Here is a 12,484-nt window from a genome sequence, read left to right on the forward strand (position 1 = left end):
GAGGTTCAAAGTGAAAACGTGTTTCGTGTAGCATACTCTGAAACGACGAACTCAAGTAAGCGTGTGCGTGATTTCGCAGAAACTTGATCATCCTCCCTCCCAAAAACTCTTCCTTCCTGCTTCATGTCAACTGCAAGCACTATGGATGGATTTCGATTTCCCTCCGTTACGTCTCCTTTTTTCTAGTTTTTGTTTATGGAAAAACGCGTTTGAATCTCGTCTTTTGACTCAAGAAAGAAAGAATTTTGCAAGCGAATGGGTTGTTGCCCTTGTTTTGGTAAGAGGAAGAAGGTAACCAAGCTTAACAGCAGTAATAAACATGAAGATGTTTTGAGGATACGCCAGCCTGATCAATCGTCTTCCGGTCTGTTTCTTTTTTTTTTTTTTTTTCCTTTTTATAATTCAATTGCGTTTTCTACGAATTTATGTTTTAATTTTAATATTCTAGGTTTTAATCTTCGGATGATCAAATGGCTATTTTATTATTAAGTTTCAGATAATTTTCTTTAAGTATCGGTTTTATGCAGTTACAATATGGGGTTTTTTATTTGTTTCATTTCTAAATTGCTATCGTAAACTGCTTGAATCTCTAAAGTTTGAGTCTCTGAATTGGAAATGCATTTTAAGACAAATGTTGCACAGTATTGTAGAAGTTTTCAGTTAAATACTGTTCAAATAGGCATAAAAAATTTAATTATCATCTATATTGCAGTTTAACGCAACAATCAGCAGCTGAATATACTTTATTTTTTGTTGCTAATTGGTTTGAATATTATTTAATTTTAATTTTAATGAATTGTTTAGTCCATATATAACTATAGTGAAAGCTCCACGGTTAGGTGCATAAACATCAACTATGAAAGATCTACTCTAAAGCAATGAGTTGCTTTATAAGACTTTTGCTTCAGATGGCATCTGATAAAGTTTTGTTCTTTTGATGTTTCTGTTTCTTTTGTTATTCTTTTCGTTTTTCTATCTTGCGTAAACTTTCTTCCACTTAGCCAAAAATCTCTTGTAAACTTAATCTTGAAGAAACCTTTTATTATAATGTTTTATTTTCCTAGAAATTTAGTAAGACAATCAAACATCTGTACCCTAAACCCTTGCTATGATAGATGAGATTTAGTTGCTTCAGATCTTTCTTTTCAGTGTTTCTTCCACAAGTAGGAGCAAATGAAACTTCTGTCACCTTAACTGATCTATGCCACTGTTTCACTAAAAACAGAGGTGATATCTTGGAGGATTCATGTATAAGTAAAGGGAACCACGTTTAAAAGATTGTTTTGATTTTGGATTGAAGTTATTGAATATATGCATTGGAAGTCAATTTGCAAGACAGGGTCTGCTATAACCATATCATTTAATAAGATGACAGTAGTGATAAAAATTTGAATACTACTTTTCAAAAAAATGATTTACCAATTAATGGTAATTTCTTTTTCAGTTGAGAGAGATTAGAACACAGGTGTGACTCTATCAGTATTTTTACACACCAATGAATATGAAATCAAAATGCTGTGGATTTCATTTCTTGAGACAAATGTGCATCTTCTGATCCTAAATCTTTAATTATATTTTTGCTTTTTAATGGATCAGATGTCTCTCCTCTTAGTGCAAAGATCAATTCAGTATCAAGACTGCAAATATCAGCTTCAAAAAATAGGCCTACTACCAATCAAGATGCTCACATATTTTCCTATCAAGAGCTTGTGGTTGCAACAAATAACTTTGCAGAAGACAACTTTATTGGGCAGGGTGGATTTGGAGCTGTATATAAAGGGCAATTAAGTTGTACTGGTCAGGTAATCTATCTGTGGTTGATAGCTGACAAACTTCTTGCACCTCATTATTAATCAACTTGGAGAATCTCTATTTTTTTTTTTTTTTAGCATTTCTTCTCATTCTATTATGGTTTAGAAATCGATAAATGTTCTTTTATATATGTATAACACCTTCACAATTTTAGCAGGCTGTAGCCGTCAAACAACTAGATAAGGCAGGTGGTCAAGGGGAGAAAGAGTTTCTGGTGGAGGTTCTCATGCTTTCTCTTTTGCGTCACCCTAACCTTGTTAATTTAATTGGGTACTGTGGCGATGGGGATCAGCGTCTTCTTGTCTATGAATACATGCCCTTAGGATCCTTGGAAGATCACCTTCATGGTATCGTATTCAGTGCCCTTGTTTTCATTTTATCTTGGTTCTTGGATGTTCAAATAACCATTAAAGAAAGAAAAAGGTTCTTAGATGTTCAAATAACTATTAGAGAATGAAAGAGGATTTCAAACTAATAATTAATATGCTAGAAGACGTTTTTTCTTCTAATTTTCAGGATGAGAAGGGGTTGCAGCAGTTGTATTTGCTTCGTATTGGTCATAGTTGGATTACAGATAGCCTGGCATCTAGAAGCTGTTTGAGCTGAAAAGATTTATCTGCTTGATATTTCCTCTGTATACAAATTATGAGAAGAAACTTTTGTTGGGCCTCCTAGTTTTTGCTTATTTAGAAACAGACAATTATGGCCTGAATATGGTTTAGTTTTCCATCTCTGCCTTTTGCAATATCAAGCAGGCTTTTCAGATATCTCTAAAAACTTTTAACTCGTTTATTTAATATCATTAGACCATTGGACCATCTGACCTGCAGAAACTTCTATTCTTTTATATTCACAGTTTTGAAGGGGGTTTAAACTTGGATAGGTCTGAGCACATGTTTTTGGACTAGAAATTTTCCTTCACCCCATCTTTTCAAAATTAATTTTGTCCCATAACAATTTTGACTCTGCAACATTTCTATATTAATATTTGATTCCAGAGGTGTTTCTGGTTTCTTTTGATTGGTCATATTTTACTGTTGGTCAATCGCATGGGTGACTGTGAGTAGACATTAAATCTCCATTCTGTTAGAATAAGCAATAAGTTAAGTTGTACTTCACTTATATTCAAAATGAAATGATTTGATCTTATTTGTCCAAAATAAATCAATGATATCTGAAATATAGAAAAATCAAAGGTGGATTCTGTCTGCAAAATAGCTCCAAGGACCTTTTTAATGTCTCTAGACCAATGAAATCATACTTTTCTAAACATTTAATATGACTAGGTTGATATCTTTTTTACATCAAACTGACTACTCTGAGAATGTACCAATCTTTTCTTAAATCTTTATATACATAAATGTAAAATTTATTCTTGTGCAGATCTTGCACCTGATCAGGAGCCACTTGATTGGAATATGAGGATGAAGATAGCTGCAGGGGCCGCCAAAGGATTGGAATATCTTCACAATCAAGCAAACCCTCCTGTTATATATAGGGACTTAAAATCAGCTAATATATTACTGGGTCCAGGGTTCCACCCAAAACTCTCAGATTTTGGACTTGCCAAATTTGGTCCAACTGGGGATAAATCACATGTTTCCACAAGGGTCATGGGCACCCATGGTTACTGTGCTCCTGAGTATGCCACAACTGGAAAATTAACGATGAAGTCAGACATTTTCAGTTTTGGTGTAGTATTGTTGGAGCTGATTACTGGACATCAGGCAATGGATGATAGTCTCGGTCGTGAAAGAATGCTTGTTGATTGGGTAACACCCGTCTTAAAATTCTTGGTTACCACTTTGCAAAACATCTTAAATATTTGATTTGCTTGTCAATGGAGATTTTAGATCTTCAGAGAATCACCAGCAAAGTAATATAGCCCCATGGACTTCATCCTTACTGGAACAAGAAACCACTACCTTTTAGTAGGGCCTTTTAAATAGTCTTAGGGAATAGCTAAGCCGTTCTAATATCTCAAGTAAATATCCTTTTTTTTTTCTTTGTGTCTTGCAGGATCAATGTCTTTGTTTGACAACTCCAATTCCTGAAACTTAGACATTGAAAGATTCCAATTCTTGCAAAAGATGCCACGACATTTGCATATACTTGCTGGTTTTATTGGCAACTATACTGATAGCTCTCCAATTATAGTCTGAACATGTAGATGCTTTTAGCTTTTGATATATTAAATTGAAATCATTCTGTTATCATTTCTCAACTAAAGCACATTCTGAGCATAGTCAGATTTTATTTGTTTGTAGGTACGTCCAAGGTTCAAAGAACGAAAGAATCTTTCACAGTTAGCAGATCCAATGCTGAGAGGACAGTTCTCAGAATCTACCTTAAAGAAGGCTCTAAATGTTGCATTCATGTGCATCCAGGAGAGCCCTACTCTCCGGCCTGTTATCGAAGAAGTGGTTCTTGCGCTTGATTACCTGGTGAGACATAAGTATGACCCAAACGCAGTCACCAAGATTCCTCATAACGAGAAGTCTGAGCAAATCTCTCCAAAGGAATCAACCAAGATTATGGACAAAAATGCAGCAAGGGAGCGAGCTGTTGCAGAGGCCAGGACGTGGGGAGAAGCTTTAAGACGGGAAAGGTTGGCGAAAAATGCAGAGTAGCCTGCTTAACCTCTTATTTTTATGTTATTGAAATTTAAGGAAATCCAATAGTTTAGATAACACTGCAAGGATACAAATGCCTACCAAAAAGTTGAAATGTTGAGCACTGAGGAGAAAGTCGTAGGATCATCATTAAAGCTAATGCTGAATTAGTATAATTGAAATGAATATATATCTTTACCAGATTGACTTTCTTGCTGATTGAGCACCAATAATTATAATCACCATAGAAAGGGACTAAGTTATGTGTTATATGAATTACTGCTATATATTTTTGTGCTTCAGGTTCTTTGCTTTGTGTGAATCGTGTATGATTCTGGAAAATGTAAAGGAAACTCCAACTATTTGTGACCTCAGGAGTTAACAAAGCTGGTGAAGTACTTGAACTTCTAGAGAGAAGACTTAGGTTCAAGTTTCTACTATACAAGTGAAACATTAACTTATCTAGTTCAATGGTTGTAGGTTCGGTTACTGTGTCTAAAAGTTTTCCTGTCTAACAAATCTGGGTGGGATTTAGATATCCACTTTAATATTTTTCACTGAAATTATTGATTCTGGTCTTTAAGCATAACAGAGAGAGGGGCGAAATTTCACATTGAAACCATTTAGCAGCAGTAGTCAATGTCACTCTCTGCAAAATGATCCTCTTAAGATGCATTCTTGCAATTGGAATTTTCAACGCTGAAGTACTTAGAATTCAGAAATGAAATGAGGTGGTCGCATTACCTCAATAATTCATGCCCACTTAACTGCAGGCATTCCAAATTTGCTCATGAAAGACTGCACCCGCTCTGTTTGACAAACTGGACAAGAGCCTAGCCATTGCACGCACACTAGTTAGAGATCTAACCGCTGATTCTAGTAACCCATTTGCGACTTCAAGTCACTGTTAAACAACAGATTTCTTTTTTTGTCACTCAAGTCATAAACCCTGGAGCATTATCATCCTCTTTTGCAACAGGAACGCCAACAGATCCATGTTCAACATTTACTATCGTTTGAATCCCACCAACATTTTCGTTACTAACCCCTGTGGTAATATAGACGGGTTCTCTCAGTAGTGATAACTTGCAGAGTAAGATATTTGGTGGGATCCTCACTTTGTGTGGCAATGTAAAATTCTAGCTCTTTGTCATTGGCGATTTCTATGAGGTCATGATGTACTTCACTATAAAATTCAACTTAAATCGACTACTAATGATATGTGATTCTTCATTTAGTAGCCCTTTCTGAAACCACAGTTTCATTTCGAAAAAGCATGTGTGATAAGCTTGAGATTTTTGTCCTAAGTCCCCCAAGTCTATTGCAGCCACTGATTCGAACAAAAAGTGCATGTATATTAAGCTTCCAATTCAGTCTGGATTCCTAATTAAAAACACATTGTTTATTTTTAGTTTCCACTTTATAAAATATTATTTTATTCTAATGAACCCAAATTTAATTTCTTATGGATTTTTGTTCTTTTACCTTTTAAATTTGTTTATCCGTTCAACCAATTCAGTCTAGATTCCTGATTAAAACACATTGTTTATTTTTAGTTTCCACTTTATAAAATATTGTTTTATTCTAATGAACCCAAATTTAATTTCTTCTGGATTTTTGTTCTTCCATCTTTTAAATTTGTTAACCTTTTTCATTTCATGTGTGCACCGATTGAGTCGACTCCCACAAGTAGGACAAAAAGGTCCTATCGGAGTTGAACCCAGGTCGGGGGAATCAAAGTCCAAAAGTGCCAACCACTATACCATAGAACCTTGTGGGAGTTGGGCTTGGCACCCATATATAATTTTATAGGCTTGTTTTCTAATCCCATCCAATAACAAAATACATAGGTGTACCTATGAATGATTATTGAACCTATAATATCTTTATCATTTAGCCCTGAAAAAGTATATTTTATGTATGTAAATAATATATAATTATGTAATTAAATATTATTTTATTTTTTATTTAAAATTATTTAATTATATAATAATATATTATTTATTTTAGTCTAAACGTGTATTAAAAAATAAGACTGGGTTCAGTCTTTCTCCCCAAAAGTGAGCATCATCATTAATTGTATTTAATATTTTATTAAGAAATTAGTATAAACATTAAGCAATGAATTTTTTACACTGAAATTCAAGAAAATTATGCATTAAAAATAATGTCATATTGCTTGTTTCAATATAGTGGGGGGTCCAAACGGGCCAATTTGTAACACCAGACCAGACCAGACCAATAATTTATTAATTTAAGTATTAGCCATAATTATGCGATTTGGGGTAAAAAGTGCAAACCCTAGCCCCAGTAGTCTTTTCGCAAATCTCAATGTCCAATTTTGTATTATTAATTTATTACTGCTTATCATGTCACCATCTGTGTAGGGAGGGTGTAATCATGGCTGTTTAATATTAATTAATCAATTTTTAATTAGCTATAATCTTTATTTTATGTTAAATAATTGGATGGTTCAAAATATATATAAATAAGGGAATGTTTTTCTAAAATTGAATAATTTTCAATTTGAAAATTTATTGATATGTCACACATGAATAAATAGGAGGAAAATAAATAATAAATACAATCTATAATCAATTTCTTTAATTTAGTAGGTTTAAATCACATAGATTATGTAATGAATCATGACCATTACAGGAAGAACTCAAACCATTACCTTTTCTAAAAATACATGATCATAATATACTTAGTATAAAAGCATAATAATTAAATCTTATATGTTTTGGTTGTTGATAACTACAATATCAATTAGAGGATTAATGACCTAAGGATTCACTAGATGAACCCACTCTTACTGATCTCTAAGCAAACAAACATTTTCGACATAAATTATTTGAGTGTTACATTTGAGTAGAATGGACATACTCATTAATAACAATATGATAGACTTCACACTCGTGTGACAGTTGTAACGTATGTATAAGGAATAAAAAATAACTATAATTTTTAATAATAACATGCTCGCTCTAGTAAGTTAATTATACAAATTTTTTGTCAATTATCATGGACCTTATACTTATGGACACTAATTGAGATGACAATCATATTTGTAGATTTTCGAACACATCTTGTTACCTTTTTCTTCCACTTAATGGGTTAGTAGATAAGTATGACCATTTGTATATCTCATAGAATTATGATTAATCAACAAAATTTTGAATAATGACAACTAATACGATTGTTAAAATGGGTTTAGTATTTATTTGTAACTTTTTATCGGAGGTAAAATCATCATTGTAATAGAGTTGTTATTAATATGAAATTTTTTCCATAAGTCTGGTCAATATACATTTATATATTACACTAAATTGATATCAACAACTTTGATACGTAAAATATCTTTAACATAATGATAGTCATATTATAATATCTGTGCTCTTAGTAAAAATAAGAGTAAAATCGCATAAACCCTCTTTAATAAAATTAATTTGAATAATTAGCCAAGATTTTATGATTATTACCTGGTTGAAATCTAATTAAATTTTTAAAATTAGTTTCTAATTGTATTTTGACACGCGTATTAAAACTTTCATATCCAAATTATTATTAAATAATTTAAATACAGGGTACAGTTGCAATTATTTAGAAAGAGAGGGTGGAAATAACAAGTGAAAAGTAATGTGGAATATAGTTTTAAGTATATTATTATGTGTAAAGGAGAGAGCAGTCACAGTCACAGTCACAGTCACACTCTCTAATCTCTATCTCAGTTCTTAAAGTGACGGTCCACCCACCACAGCCGACCCATCTCAATGCCCCTCCCCCAATCACGCTTTTCCACGACACTACTACATCCTCTACAGCACAGATAACACAGACAACAAAGCGCAATCAGAATCTCTGTTAATTAACCTCACTCGAACTCCTCCGGCGGCCCCCCCCTCCCCTCTCTCTCTCTCTCTCACTCTATCTACATCTCATGTCTTGTCGCCGTCTACTGTCAACTCGCTGCGTTCTGGCTGACCTTAACTCGGTTCTTCTCGTTTAAGCTCGCGAGATCACGATTTTGTGTTATGTTTTTTGTGGTCTAAGCTGAGTGACAGAGAGATGTATGTAGTGCCGCCACCTCAGCGATCGGATCCGAGATCCACGGGCGGGTCGGGCGATCTACGAGTCTATCAAGATTGGAAAGGAAGCAATGTAAGCCTTTTTTTTTTAATTTTCTTTTAATGTTTCTATTTTGAGTCTAGTAGGCGAGATTTTTGTAGTGCTTTAGAATTTTGCTTCTCTTTAAAATTAGTAGGAATAATGATATAATTTTACTGGTTCTGTGAATCTAATCTTGAAGTTGCTGGATTTTATGTGTAGAATCAGTGTTATGTACGTGAGGACAGCATGTTCTTACAGTGCGAAACGTAATGTTCATTCAACATAAAATTGGTCGGTAAATAATGTAATTTGTAACTACTTTTTCAGTAAGATTTGTGTGGTAGTGCTTTAGCAGGACCTAAGTTGTAGGAGATTGAGATTTAGGGGTGTTGTGGATGTCCAGAAAAGAATTTAATATATTTCATTTGAATTCATATTCGCAAATGGCTTACTGATTTTTCGAATTGCATTACATAGGGGCAGATATCTTGCTGAATGGTATTTGACAATGGTTTTGTAATAATAATATTGTAGTCGAGTCATAATGCTTAGAGCTGTGGTTGTATCGATTTACTGCACGGTGAAGGCAGATAGATTAAGTAGATCATGCATTGTGAAACTCTGTTTAAAGAACTAAGGTGCAAGGATTGTGCCTTTTTGAGTGTAGGCTTTGATCAGGCATATAAATTCTTTGTTGTGATTTCTGAGAAAAAAAAATTTATTTCTGAATTATTCCATGAAGGCGTTTATTTATTTATTTTGTTTGTATTGCAGATATTTTTTCTTCAAGGGAGGTTTATATTTGGACCAGATGTGAGATCGCTGGGGTTGACTATATTTCTCATTGTTGCTCCTGTTGCAGTTTTTTGTGTCTTTGTTGCTAAAAAATTGATGGATGATTATTCTCATCATTGGGGAATATCAATAATGGTTGTTGCGGTAGTATTCACTGTTTATGTGAGTATCTTTTTCCAGCTCTTTATGAAGTTATTCACGTATTGCAGTAATATCAATAATGGTTGTTGCTTTGTATTATTCCTTATGATGAGCCAAATGAGTTGGAACTAGCTCTGGATTGCTTGTTACTCTTCAGCAAGTTGGATAGTTCTTTGATGAGACTGAAAGTTTGGACCAAATTTGTGGTCTTTAATCATAGAGGTGGAGGAATGAGCATAGTGAGTTATGGAGAAATCTGGAGAGATGCATTGGGTTTAAAAGATCTTATCAAATAATTGGATTTTGTTTTGTTGGTACAGTGCATGCCTTACTGCTGTGAATGTTTAGAAGAGAACTGAGCTTTCTGCTGTGTCTATTTCTAGGAATGGTGGTGGTTTGCCGTTTCTTGTCACCTTTCTGAACTGTAAAATTGTAGTTTATTAGCAACATCTCAACTCCCGTTTAAACAAGTTAAATGTATATCATAATCACTGACATGTGCATCTGCACCTTGCATATTGTTCATGTTTACACTCTTATGCTTTTGGTGTTACTTCTATATGTTTTCTAACTCAGTTTGCCTGGATCAATAGTAGGAGGCCTTCATGGGCCTTGTATCTGAAACTTTAACAAACTTTATCAGTTGCCTAATAACCTTGAAGTGAAATTAATGTAGTTTTATCATGCCGGACCCTGATTCGTATGTTTGATATTTCAGGATTTACTTCTTCTTTTGTTGACATCAGGAAGAGATCCTGGTATAATTCCACGCAATGCACACCCTCCAGAGCCAGAAGGCTTTGATGGGAGTGTAGATGTTGGGTCTGGCCAGACTCCACAGTTACGTTTGCCTCGTGTGAAGGAAGTGGAGGTCAATGGGGTTGCAGTGAAAATCAAATATTGTGATACTTGCATGCTTTATAGACCTCCTCGCTGCTCACACTGCTCAATTTGCAATAACTGTGTGGAACGTTTTGATCACCACTGCCCTTGGGTTGGGCAATGTATTGGGCTGGTAAGATAATTTGTTCAAAATTATGTTGATGATATCTATTGAAGTTATGTTCCTTTTGTTAGTTATTTCAACACCCCCCCCCCCCCCCCCCCCCCCCCCCCCCCCCCCCCCCCCCAATTTTTTTTCGATGAGCACATATTAGTATCAGCTGTTGAGTTCATTAGTATCGTAATTGGCTAGAATGAGTTAGCTTTGGAGAGGGTGAATGGTGCCATTATTCTTTTAGATGTTTTATTTGTGAAATACTTTGGTGGGAGGCCATCAATACATGGGCCCAGACTTCTTGAGCTTGTATACATCTTGTTTGATCTGTCTTGAAGGAGAATGGAGGGTGAAACATACATATGCACTCTTGATGCTACCATAAAGTCTGATGAATTGGAGTTCAAGAGCCTATCATTCTGTTTTCTAAAACTTGATCCTTTTTTTATTAGAATTGTTTACAATGCTTGAAATTGATGATTGTTGGAGTTGAACTTATGTTGTTTTAGACTTATCTTCACCAACATGACTCTCATGACATGCATACTTTAATAGATGATCTGAAAATTTCAAGAGCCTGATGAATTGGAGTTCAAGAGCCTATCATTCTGTTATCTAAAACTTGATCCTTTTTTATTAGAATTGTTTACAATGCTTGAAATTGATGATTGTTGGAGTTGACCTTGTGTTGTTTTAGACTTATCTTCACCAACATGACTCTCATGACATGCATACTTTAATAGATGATCTGAAAATTTTCTATTTTTACTGCAGAGGAATTATCGATTTTTCTTCATGTTTGTCTTCTCGACTACCCTTCTTTGTATATATGTTTTCGCATTTTGCTGGGTCTACATTAGGAGGATAATGGATTCAGAGGAGACAACAATTTGGAGAGCCATGATCAAAACTCCTGCATCAATCGTTCTGATAGTTTACACTTTCATATCTATGTGGTTTGTCGGTGGCCTTACTGCCTTTCATTTATATCTTATTAGCACAAATCAGGTAAAATTTCATCTACCTCTGCTGTTTAAAAAAAAAAAATCTTTCGTCAGTTATTGTGTTTATTCTAGTGTTCTAAATTATAAAACTTCACATTTATCTGTCTTACCTTTGCAGACTACTTATGAGAATTTTAGATATCGATATGATCGGAGAATCAACCCCTATAACAAAGGGGTGGTGGGAAACTTCAAAGAAATATTTTTCTCAAGCATACCCTCATCAAAGAACAATTTCAGGGCAAAGGTGCTGAGGGAACCCGGGTTACCAATACGACCAGCGGGTGGGGGTTTTATGAGTCCAAATATTGGCAAAGCTGTGGATGACATTGAAGTGGGAAGGAAAACAGTGTGGGGAGATATTGGCCCTGGGGCTGATCTCCCAGAAGGGCAACTCAACAACAATGATCGCGTAAATGTTAAAGATGGTGAACTGGCTGACTTATCCCCAGACATAAGGACCACGGTGGACGAAGGGGATCGTGCTGGAATACATCCTAGGCGATCTAGTTGGGGAAGAAAGAGTGGAAGCTGGGACATGTCACCTGAAGTTCTTGCTTTGGCTGCTAGAGTTGGGGAATCAAACCGTGCAGTTGGGAGTAGTAGTAATGGCAGCAACTCGACAACTGAGAATAGACAGACATAGCCAGAGCCATGACAGGTGATCATAGAAATGAAAGTAATACAGTTTGATAGTTAAGAATTGCAATCTTGGAGATATCCTCATTCATGTTTATTTAACTTACATGAATATCATTTGCAGAAAATACATGCAGTTGGGAAGAGCTTTGTTTTGCCAGGATGTTTGATAAATGTTGGTTTGGCCATTTTGGTTGATGTGTGTTGTATTGTATGAGTGAGCTTTCTTTGTTCTGATTTTTGTATTTGTGCAATTAGTTAGAATCTAATTGTATTGAATATGTGGATCCAGTTACTCCTATAATCTATCAATTTAGTTATTGGAGTGGGACAAATGTTCGGTTGCCCTAAATCTAGTTTGTCCCTTTTCCCAA

At 34.8% G+C, this 12,484-nt stretch overlaps 2 protein-coding genes across 2 annotated transcripts; both read left to right on the forward strand.

Moving 5' to 3' along the window:
- LOC123195731 (probable serine/threonine-protein kinase PBL7) lies at positions 1-4,625 on the forward strand. The gene is made up of 5 exons (XM_044609548.1): positions 1-364; positions 1,597-1,802; positions 1,970-2,159; positions 3,196-3,584; positions 4,080-4,625. The coding sequence occupies exons 1-5, from the start codon at positions 256-258 to the stop codon at positions 4,440-4,442; spliced, it is 1,257 nt and encodes a 418-aa protein (XP_044465483.1). The 5' UTR covers positions 1-255; the 3' UTR covers positions 4,443-4,625.
- A 3,492-nt stretch (positions 4,626-8,117) lies between these two features.
- Positions 8,118-12,484, forward strand: LOC123195729 (probable protein S-acyltransferase 7). The gene is made up of 6 exons (XM_044609547.1): positions 8,118-8,585; positions 9,309-9,491; positions 10,189-10,485; positions 11,242-11,475; positions 11,590-12,132; positions 12,235-12,484. Exons 1-5 carry the CDS (start codon positions 8,493-8,495, stop codon positions 12,115-12,117), a joined length of 1,335 nt encoding a protein of 444 aa, XP_044465482.1. The 5' UTR covers positions 8,118-8,492; the 3' UTR covers positions 12,118-12,132; positions 12,235-12,484.

Source organism: Mangifera indica, chromosome 14 (genome assembly GCF_011075055.1).
Source record: "Mangifera indica cultivar Alphonso chromosome 14, CATAS_Mindica_2.1, whole genome shotgun sequence".
NCBI classification, from domain to species: domain Eukaryota; kingdom Viridiplantae; phylum Streptophyta; class Magnoliopsida; order Sapindales; family Anacardiaceae; genus Mangifera; species Mangifera indica.